General features: G+C 42.7%; 1 protein-coding gene across 1 annotated transcript in view; it reads right to left on the reverse strand.

The window, feature by feature from the left end:
• Nucleotides 1-1069: 1069 nt before the first annotated feature.
• Nucleotides 1070-11695, reverse strand: part of FAM20B (FAM20B glycosaminoglycan xylosylkinase) — a 30006-nt gene continuing 19380 nt past the window's right edge. Inside the window, exons 6-8 of the mRNA XM_085299611.1 lie at nt 8351-8542; nt 5968-6027; nt 1070-4796 (exon numbers count right to left, since the gene is read on the reverse strand). Coding sequence (XP_085155737.1) covers nt 4565-4796; nt 5968-6027; nt 8351-8542 — 484 coding nt within the window. The 3' untranslated portion in view covers nt 1070-4564. The remainder of the gene's footprint in view (nt 4797-5967; nt 6028-8350; nt 8543-11695) is intronic.

Consider the following 11695-nt stretch of genomic DNA (forward strand, 5'->3'; position numbering starts at 1 on the left):
GTGACAATTTTATAATCAATACTTGAAAAATCTTCTAGTTGTAAGAACTCCCATCCTGTTACTAAGGCCAAACATGTCAAAATTACATAGCAGTAATATGACAAAGTGTTTGTAAAAACAGCTTTCAAAACTAGCTATTTTAGCCTTTTAGAACTTAAAAACTCTAGGATTTGTAGTTTCTACAAGCTGCTTGAACTGCTTATACAGAAGCAGGAATCCTGTCCCCTCCACTGAGCAAACTGACGCATGAAAAATAGAGATGGAAGATATGAAAAATTGTCACTGCACAATCTAACACGCAAAAAAAAAAAAAAAAGTAAACAAGTTCTTACAAAACTCAGCAATGTTCAAGACCAAGATTTCAACATGGAAACTGCAGCTTAAAGAAAACAGATGCCTTTGGTCATTTACCAACATCTATCTGACAGGCCAGACAGCTCTCAATCGCTTCATTTGCTTCCAGATGCCTGACCTCTAAAACTGGGAGCATCACCCTCCTAAAAACCTCACTGCAGCGAGCTATTGAGAAAACAAGCTCTGCATGGCTGGATGAYAACCCTGTGCTCTCTGGGAATAGATCTTTGATGTCTGCTTGCTTATCCCCCGCCTCAGAAGGGGCTTCAATAAAACCTTAGAAAAAACAACCACAAACACTTGGCAGCGGCATATACATCCCTTGCTAGTGCAATATCCATCCCTCACTCTGTGTAACAGCCAACTTATTTAAGTACCACTAAGAAATTCACCTAGATGCTTTGCAGCTGCAAGGCCCTGGGATGAACTTTCTAAAGAAAAAATATGCACTCTCTGGAGATCATTTAAACCTAGGTGTGTGGTTCTTTTGTATCGCTTTGGGACACTCCTCTTAAACATGTTTCCTTACCAACACAGCACTGCAACCAACCTCCACAGCTGACCCCATTCTTGGAAATGAATTATTGGCATAAACACTATTGACACTGCTAGTGAAGGAATAACGAAATACCAGTAGCAAAACACTTTAAACATTTAGCTTATCACATGTTCAAATAAGAGAGAGAGATATATAKAGAGAGAAACACTTAAACAATCCATCAACATTGCTTTATTAAAATCTTTATTCACACAATGTTGCTTTATGCAGAATCTGACCCTGGGGGATACACGCAGAGAGTCGTGATTGCTTCTGTTTTCTTATTAGTAACCTCCATTTGTGCAGCAGCTCCCAGAGGCAATCCCCTGACAGCTCCAAGCGGGGTGTCTGTTTCAAACATTTTGCTCCAGCTGACGCAGCAAATAAGTTACCTTCTTAATAAATTATTATTTTTCAATTGAAGTTTGTTTGGCAAGACACACGCCAGTTCATTAGTTGCTGGAAGAGAAGCAGATTTCAGTGTTTCCTCCTGCCTGACTGCTGATTTAGGAAGGAGGAGACAAATAGCATACAGCTGAGGATGTTTGCTTTTTAATTAGTTCTTGACTTCTTTGCTTCAAGCACTCCGGTATTACTAATATCCACGACACAACCATTTTCTAGCATCTGAAGCCAGCCAATCACAGTGTGCACAGCTTCTGGAACAAGAATTAGAAGGGGTCACGAAAAACTCGTTGAGCATAGCACCTGCCTCCCAAATAAACAATGCTATTTTTTTCCAAAGATTCAAGCGGACCCCGTTCACACATGGATGCTGCTTTTTATTTCCCTTGCAATAGTTATAGTTGAGTTTAAAATTTCTCAGAGTTCTGTATACAAGCAAAAGAACGATCACTGCCAAAATGTCAGAGGGGACCACAAGGCCAAAATTTGATCTTCCTAATCTTGGATGAAAGAGGAATTGATTCTTTCCTGTTGCAGAACACCAAGCTCCAGTGCGTGTACAATAAAGAGTCACCAGGTCAAGAAAAGAAACAAAAAAGCAACCTTTTCCTGCTTCCTTCTCCTCAAGCTTCCTGTTCTTCACACCCTTTGCTTACAACTAAACCAATGCAGTGCCTTAGKCTTTGATGCTCATACTGTGGGAAAACTTACCCCCAAATCCCAGCTGACTCCAAGAGCTGCAGTTTAAAGCCCAGGGAGCAAACAAAGCACAGSGTCTGAATACTAACTTCATTGCACAAAGAGAGCAAGATTTTTTTTGGAATTCATCATCAAATCAAGCGTAAATGATCAGCAAGTGATCAAACAGAAATCAAAACTTCAAATTCTGGTAGATTTTCCCCAAAATATTACATGTTAATAATTATGTTCAAAAAGAAGAACATGCTTTTAAAATGCTACAACTACCACCATGTGCCTCACACGCTCCCTCTTTGTGTGAACGATCTTCAGTTTCTTGGGAAACAGTTTATGCCAAAACACCCGAGTATGAAACTGTCTTGCGTTAAAATAAAACCATTCATTAAGCATCTGTTACCCACCATACTTCTCAGAGATGTTCACTGAAATCTGACTGCAAGCCAAATGACATCCTAGCTCGGCCAGCAAGAGCCAAGGGTAATCCCGCAGTTGTTCTTGCCCACGCTCACTATTAGCTAAGTGCACTCAAAACAGTTCTGCTCTAAGGGAACCCACAAGGTACAACCACTATAGTAGGTTAAATTTGCCAAAGGATCACAGCTTCTAAAGTAGGCATATTATCAGGTATGGCAATAAATAGGCACCAGTTTAACACCAGAGTCTGAAGAGCTGACTGTGCATTTCAGTTGACTAGTAATACCTATAAATACTCCAGACCCAATCCTCACTGTTTGGCAAGTCGTGATGTGGCATGTCCAGAAGAGATCTAGAAGAACATAGGATTAATTTTCAGGTCAACAGTTGCATTCTACTTTCAAGATACTCTGCTTAGACAATGACAAAGTCTTAAACAAAACAAAAACGCATTTTTAAAATAATCTCTTTCACTAACACCTCTGATCGGGTACGGCAGCAGTCCAATAAATACATAAAGGAAGCTTCAGGAAGTGATCTCTTTCCTCACTCCCAAGGACCAAACTGGCTGAACTGAAAATCAAAGCAAAGTAGTTATATTCAGAAACATAACAACAAAGCTTCTTCCCTTCTGGAGACAAATTTAAACCTATCACAAATGTGACAGGTTTTACGGCTGCAAGTTCATCTATAGACTGAAGCACTGCTGAGGGATGACAGGACACAAAATGAGTTTGTAGCACAAAATGAGAGCTGCAAGTCCACACTGAAAAGCAAACTTGCACAGACCCTCCCCATCTTATGACAAAACCATTAGGAGTGATCCAGCATGATCACCTCAGTCAGAACATCACAGTGAAGGTGACAGGAAGCAGCTGGGGGAGGAAGAAAACCTACAGGAGTTGCTCACAGTTTCAGAGCTCAGCCACAAGCCAGGTCAAGTAGAAGATGGGACTAAAAAACTGCCGGCGTTCCACAAAACAGCAGCATCGAGCTGTGATAATGACCACAAGCAGCAAGAAGCTCCCTCCATACAAGAGGATGAGGAAAGAGCATGGCTCAGGGTTCTCTATACACTTCAGGGCCTTGCCCACAGCTCTTGATTACTGGAGAAGTTCAGCAATACAACTCTTTTGCCAGTGCTATGAATTCAAATACCACCCTCTTCCCTCCCCCCCCCATTAAACAGGGCCTACAGTAAGCAGCATAACCTGGCTAAATGGAACCTGCTTCCAAGGACAGATTCTGTCCTGCTTTTCAGCTACAATATAAGAAAAATTTGGTTAATATGGACACAGGACTGCAAGGAGGGGATTTCCTACACTCAGACCTTGCTAGATTCCTTATCAACAGAAAACAGTGATAGAACACATGGAAATTTCTCCTGGAAACTTAGGTTAACCGCTTAATGATTAAGTGCTTTTTAACCACCCTGTCCTCCCCTCAATCTCCAACCCTGTGGATAAATCTTTGATAAGACTTCAGTGATAATACTGAAGCATTATCACGTACAAGGCAAACCCCTGTCCCAGACTTTTAAGGAGAGGACAACTGAGTAGCAGAGGTCCCCTCTCTCACACCTAATGGCATTCACAAGAACATCCCACCCCTGGAGGGGGTGCAATTGTTCAGTCTAATAATTAATTTTATTCACCACTTCCTCTTTCTTTAGAGAAGCAGTAAAATGCCTAACCAGCTCATAGCTGATTATATACAACCCTGAATCAGACAAAAACTCCTAAGAGTGTATGTGGGGAAGAGAAGGGGAAAGGATTGCACTGTTCATCTCCATTTGCCCCCTCTAGAATCAGTCCACAAATTAGTGTCTGTATTCTACACATTTCCACCAACACCAAGAGCCATTTTTTTCCAGTGCAATGTCCACTGCCGGCAATGGACACACCACAATGGCCACAATGCCATTATGGGTACTGAGCCGTCCAAGGCTCAAGACTTCCCACTTCCTCTCATGGCTGTCAGCCCAAGGTAAAAGCCAGTATCACCTTTGTTTCTCTGGCTTGGAAGTTTTCCTGTTCATTTCAGTTCATCCTGGCCACAGCCTTTTAGAACTGATTGTGCTGTTTTTCTATGATTTGGGTTTTTGTTTTTTGTTTCTGTTTTTTTTAAAGGAGTTTCATCTGTGTTCCACTACAATTACAAATGAGACAGTGTCATCCTGTCTTCCACCAGCACAACATCTGGCCCAAACTGGTCTGTGCACTGCTTCACTGTAGCCAGAACGCTGAGGAGTCGCTGATCTAGGGCATCCAGATGAGCATCGGAAAGCACTGGTGAGATGGGGTCATGCGACATAGCAGTTTTTAAGGCAGACTTTAGCACTCCATTCTTCAGGTAATTGAGTCTGTTCCAGGTAGAAACCCGGATGCTGCAAAAGAAAGAAATGCACATCATCTGCACTGTCCATCTGAAGTCTCATAAGCAATACCAAAAGCCAGCCTCTTGAGGGAGCCTGTTACATCATGGTTGCATCTAAACAGAAAATAGTAAGTCTAACCACAATTGGTTTGGGGATGAAAAGGTCCAGTTATAACTGCCAGCATACACAATACCAAAATGAGATTTAAAAACTGAAGGTGAAGAAGTAAGAATCCAACATGTCGCAATTCTTATGAGAGTTGTTATATGAAAACTTTCAACTGCTAGCAAGGAAATTCTTCAGTCCTGAGCCTCCCAAAGTTCGAAAAGGGAAGAAAGTAAACCAGCCTAACTGCTAATTCAAAAGAAAACTCTTATTACTTCAGGAAGAGCATCACTGACCAAGAGTTAATCACCAAGGACAAAAAGTCTCATGACAGAACTTCCACTGAAAGTAGAAACAGATGCATCAGTGATCTTTATATTCCATTTGCCATTGCACCTTTCATGTTATTCTATATAAACTGTTTGGTCTGTGAAGTTTCTTGGGATTGTCCTCAAAATTACCATGTTTTAGCACCACCAGTTTAAACTCTATTCTTAGCCCTTGATGGCATGTACCATAATTGTTTTAACCATATATTTGTTATGATAGATTTTAGCATGTGACTTCTTTTATAACATTTGCCTGGTATTAGAAAAAAGGGATATCTGAAAAGGAGGGAACTGCAAATTCTGTTACACTGATAAATTTCTCTTTTGGGGCTGTGTTTAGGAGACTCTGAAAAAARGAGACAGAAATGCCAAAAGATCCTCATAAAACAGAAAATTAAAAACGCATTTAAAATTAATGTAGGAAAACGAAGGAATTTGAAAACCATTTAGTTAAACTGTTCTCCACATGTCTCCAACTGTTACTCATATCACATAATTTCACTCTGTGTTACACACACCAAGAGAATYGCAGAAGAATGTAGGTCTGGCATACTGTAGGATGCACAGAGCTTTGCTCAGAGCAAGCAGTGGGTGACTGCTCAGGCCTTCTGCATAGGTTTTGCAAACCTTGAGCAATTCAGGGACACAACCCCTCAAGGACAGGCTCAAGAAACTCCCAAGTAAACACCTATCTAAGGAGAGTAMTTGCACAAGAAAAGTAAAAAGTATCTCTGTACTCTACTCACATGCAGCACTGATAGAGAGGAGCAAGGATGCTTCTTTCATCCAGGGCAGGGTTTCCAAAGCTGAAAAACAAAATTAAAAACAAATGGACCAGTTGAACACTTAATGTCTTTCACATCATCAACAGATTTGTAAAGAATTCAAAAATCAATACTAGACAATTTCATGCTCCAACAGCTCAAATAATTTAAGTTAAAATATAAGTAGGCCATGACCAATCACAGATATAACTGTCAAGAGCATCAGCTAACATACCAGATAAACAGAAGCATTATCAGTGTACCTAGGTCTTTATCTGGCCAAGGCACTCTGGAAACAAACTTCAGAGGAGTTTAGAAATTGAGCTCATTTGCATTCTGGACATAAAGAGRGGGAGCAATGAATATTTGACACAGCTAGACAGGGAATGAATGAAATTGCCATTTCAGATGGCCAAGCTTAGACCAACGATTCAAACATACAGGTGATCACCTTTCAACAAGRTGATTGCATTTCACGACAACACTTTCAAAGGGGCACCTTTCAACAGGATTTCATAGTACTTTTAAGCTTCACCTAACACATGCTGAAATTTTTTTTCATTATTTCTCTCTCCTCATAACATCGTTTCCAACAAAGAACTTTCTCCTCAATAAGGATAATTTATACTACAAGTCAGGCATTATTCTGCTCAAATAATTCTGTTGTTAATAGTTGTTCTCTCCCAACACACAGCACTTATCTCAAAGAAGCTGGAAGAACTTTATTCAAGTTGTCAGGAAAACRATTTACTTCTAAGCCTGCAAAGCCCCAGAGGAAATAGTTTCATAATGTTATGARCACATACAGTAATAAAAGGTCTGACATGACCTTCAACTATCATATTTACTTCCAGTGACAGATACACTAACTTCCTCCTAGACTATTGGCAGAGCATTATAGAAAGATAGTATTTGCCAAATTCACCTACAGCAATCTGAAAGCAGCAATAATTAAGYACACTCATTGTGGAACACATCTGCTGGCATAACTGAAGGCGCATTACTGAAAAGCCTGATGCCCAAAGACAAAATACTCAGTCACTTCCAATTCAGCCAAATGAGAACAATGGATGGGAGAAAGAGAGAGGCAGAATCCACTATAGAAAAAGTAGAACYGGAAATAAAGATCAGTGAGGAAAGAGTGATAACTGTAAGCCTTTCAAGGATCTGTCTAGCTCAGAAGTCTYAACTGCAGCGTATACATCCTACATGGGAAATGCAAAGCCACTGCAGAGCAGAGTGAGGCACAGGAACCACCAATGCTAACAATCATAAGCTGATCCACTCACAACGGTGAAACTCACTGCCACTGCAGATGGTGATACTCATCAGGAAAAAGCTTGAGAGTCTCTAGCCTAAGTCATTAAAAAGCAAGATGGGTTATTTTTGCTTTTAAGAAGAATTAAACAAGTTATGTCCAATGGGATTTTTAATTTCAAACATGCCAGCCAATACGCTAGAATGGATAGCAAAGACAGAGCAACTCACATTTTASACATACACAACAAAGACTGGCCTCAAACAGGACTTCTCATCAGCTCCTCCCAGTTACAACATGTTTCCTTTTTGTTGTGAAGATGGTTAATATCTTATAACAACAATTAAACACGTTCATAATAGGGCTAAAAATACTGAAGGGACTTTGTTAAAGGTGTGATGCTACATAAAGTGGTACTTCTGATCAGGTTATTGCACGAAAGTACGGCTTTTTCTCATCAGTCCCAGTTATTCTCAGAATTCATTGGCTGGTGAGTTAGGCAGTTAGTACCTAACACACACTGGGCATCATCCTATTTTGCTCTCAATGACAAATCTATCTCCATTTTAAGTTCTTAGACTTTTATTGCTGCAGTAGACAGATTCATAAGGCAGGGAACAACAGGTTATTCAGAGACACATTTTGAAATGATCTGCTTCTACTGCAGCACTCCCTAATACATGCTAGTAGGTAATAAATCTTAAGTTTATAATCTTCCACCACTTGAAAACACAATAGGGAGGGACCTGGGGAGGAGGAAGGAGAGAAGACACAAACAAACATTTGAAAGTTTCTCTTAAAATTCAAATCACTTTGTGCTGATTTAGAAGTCTTTGTAGTTTGATTAAGACTTGCCCAGTGCAGTCCTAATTACGTATCTAGAAGACAGAGTAAGTGCCACAGGCTTTGAAAGACCCCAATATTTGGTAAGTAATTTCTAATAAGAAGAAAAGCTTTGGGTTTTCAGTACCCAAAAGATATTACTGAAAAAATACTTAAAAAAAAAAAAGAAAGAAAGAAAAAGAAAAAAAAAAGAAACACATAGCARATAAATGTGTGCCTTTGTGCTTGCCACTGYCTTGCCACCAGGATTCCCGTGATCCTCACCTCTTGGCATTATCTAGGAGGATGAGCATACTGGCTCCTTCATCATCCTGGAAACTCTCATAGTGATGCCGGTCAGCATTCCCAATCAAATAATCAAAGATGGCAGTGTCAATGATATCAAGGAGACGAGGACCTGAATCATAGGGTGAAGTCTTCTTCACAGCATCACAATAACTTTCGTCATACTCCCACCTGTGCAACAACATGAGAAACTAAATCATATCTTCAAGGAAAGCTCCATCATTGTACACCATTTGACTTGTGAGGTACTTATACCTGCTCTTTTGTTCATATCTGTGCTTAAAGAAAAGGCCAGTACAACAGTTAAGTCTATTCAAAGACGAAAGAGTTAGACAAACGTATCTTATTAATAGAGTAACTCCTACATTAATATCCTGTATTAACATACAAAGCAAACTGTAGTCTTCATACAAGATTAGTCATCGTTTGCCTACAGAAAACAAGGTCAGAGTTAGCTTCCTTACTGCTCACATTCAGCCATGGTTGGCATGCTTCACGGCAAGATTTTTGCTATGACTTGCCTCCCTTAATTTCCTAAGGTCTTCAAGTACAGCGTTTATTTATATTGCCTTGACCATGCAAGATTTTTGCTATGACTTGCCTCCCTTAATTTCCTAAGGTCTTCAAGTACAGCATTTATTTATATTGCCTTGACCCATTCCCATCAGTCTGTCTTTCCAGTGATCCTCTCCTCATTTTTCCTTCTAATGCAAATAACCTCATCACGGTTACTAGTGACCGYCACTGGCCTAAGAGGAAGCACCTCATATGTGTTCATTCTCCCTCACTCACAGATGCTACTTTACTSCCTATTTTTCTTTCAGAGTATCTTACCTGCTTCTCTCCTGGCAAGATTTCAAGTTTCCCTTTTCTCTCCTATCCTTACATACATAACTTAGGCATGTTAGGAGTAGGAAGATTTTCCAAATCAACAACTGGCTACGCCACTGGTGTTGGCAACAGGGTTTTGGATTCTATGACCATGGTTTGAAGATCAACAACTGGTGGGGAGAGATGGGATTCACCTTTCCAAGCAGGGCACATTTGCCTTTGCAAACAGGTTTGCCAGCCTAGTAAAGAGGGCTTTAAACTAGGTAGGAGGAGGAGTGTCATAGAGACAGGGTAGACAACAAAACACAAGTTGGGCTGGGGGGCCTCCAACGGGTGCATGCAGCTGAGGATGTGTGTTTCGGACATGGCTATGGGGGACCCCTGTACACCCTTCCTGGGAAACCTGCAGGCATGACCACCTCTTTAAAATGCAGGTATAMCAATGCACGYGGCATGGGGAACAAACAGGAGGAGCTGGAGATCTGTGTGCGACTGCAGGGCCATGATCTCATTGCAGTCACAGAGATGGTGGAATAGCCCACATGACTGGAATGCTGCYGTGGATGGCTATGTGTTTTTTAGGAGAGACAGGCCAGGAAGGCGAGGTGGTGGAGTTGCTCTTTATGTGAGGGAGCAATTGGAGGCAGGCCTAAGAGGGGAGGAGGAGGAGGCAGCTGAGAGCTTATGGGTAAAGATCAAAGGGCAGGCTAAAACAGGGGACATTGTTGTGGGTGTCTACTACAGGCCACCTGACTAGGAAGAGAAGGTTGATGATGCCTTCTACAGAAAGCTGGAAGCAGCCTCAAGATCACAGGCCCTGGTTCTCATGGGGGACTTCAATCACCCTGACATCTGCTGGAAGGACTACAAAGCAAGGCACAAACAGTCCAGGAGGCTCCTGCAATGCATTGACGATAACTTCTTGTCACAAACGGTGGAGAAGCCTATGAGGAAGGGTGTCCTGCTGGACCTTGTCCTTATCAACAGACAGGGACTGGTTAGAGATGTGAAGGCTGGGGGCAGCCTTGGCTGCAGTGACCACGAGATGGTGGAGTTCAGGATCCTGCAGGAAAGAAGTAAGGCAACAAGCAGGACTGCAACCCTGGACTTCAGGAGAGCAGACTTGGGRCTCTTYAGAGACCTAACTGGTGGAATCTCATGGGGTTAAGGCCCTAGAATGAAGRGGGGTCCATGAGAGCTGGCTAGTATTCAAGCATCACTTCCTCCAAGCTCAAGAGCAGTGCATCCCTATGAGTAAGAAGCGCAGCAAAAGGGGCAGGAGACMTGCATGGGTGAGCAAGGAGCTCTTGGCCAAATTCAGAYGGAAGAAGAAAGTRCACAGAATGTGAAAGAGGGGACAGGCTACRTGGGAGAATGATAGGAACGCAGCCAGAGTATGTAGAGATGCTGTTAAGGCCCAGCTGGAGTTGAGTCTGGCAAGGGATGTCAAGGACAACAGGAAGGGCTCCTTCAAATACATCAGCAGCARGARGAGRACTAGGGAAAATGYGGGYCCGCTACTGGATGGGGYGRGGGCCCTGGTGACAAGGGATACRGAGAAGGCAGAATTACTGAATGCCGCCTTTGCTTCAGTCTTCTCTGCTGAGGGCAGCCCCCAGGAATCCTGCAGCCTGGACGTGAGGGAGAAAGTCCAGAGAAGCGAAGACTTTGCTTTGGTTGAGGAGGAAAGGATTAGAGACCTTCTGGGCAGGCTAGACAGCCACAAATGCATGGGCCCGGATGGGATGCACCCACGGGTACTGAGGGAGCTGGTGGATGTTGTTGCCAGGCCGCTCTCCATCATCGTTGAGAGGTCCTGGAGAACTGGAGAGGTGCCTGAGGACTGGAAGAAAGCCGGTGTCACTCCASTCTKSAAGAAGGGCAAGAAGGAGGACCCAGGCAACTACAGGCCGGTCAGCCTCACCTCCATCCCTGGAAAGGTGATGGAACAGCTTCTYCTGGATGWCATCTCCAGATATATGGAGGAAAAGAAAGTGTTTGGGAGTAGCCAGCATAGATTCACCAAGGGGAAGTCCTGCTTAACCAATCTGATGGCCTTCTCTGATGGAATGACTGGCTGGGTAGRTGAGGGGAGAGCAGTGGACGTTGTGTCCCTTGACTTCAGCAAGGCTTTCGACAYTGTCTCCCATAACCTCCTCCTAGAGAAGCTCAGGAAGTGTGGGTTAGACRAGTGSACAGTGAGGCGGGTTGAGAACTGGCTGAAAGGCAGAGCTCAGAGGGTCATCATCAGTGGCGTGGAGTCTAGCTGGAGGCSTGTGGCTAGTGGTGTCCCCAGAGCYTGGTACTGGGTCCCATCCTGTTCAACTTTTTCATCAGTGACCTGGATGAGGGGATGGAGTGCMTCCTCAGCAAGTTTGCTGATGATCCCAAGCTGGGAGGAGGGGCTGACACACCTGAGGGCTGTGCTGCCATTCAGAGAGACCTGGACAGGCTGGAGAGCTGGGCAGAGAGGAACCTCCTGAGGTTCAACAA

Source organism: Rhea americana, unplaced genomic scaffold (assembly GCF_003343005.1).
Source record: "Rhea americana isolate MKP2758 unplaced genomic scaffold, rheAme1 scaffold_151, whole genome shotgun sequence".
NCBI lineage: Eukaryota > Metazoa > Chordata > Aves > Rheiformes > Rheidae > Rhea > Rhea americana.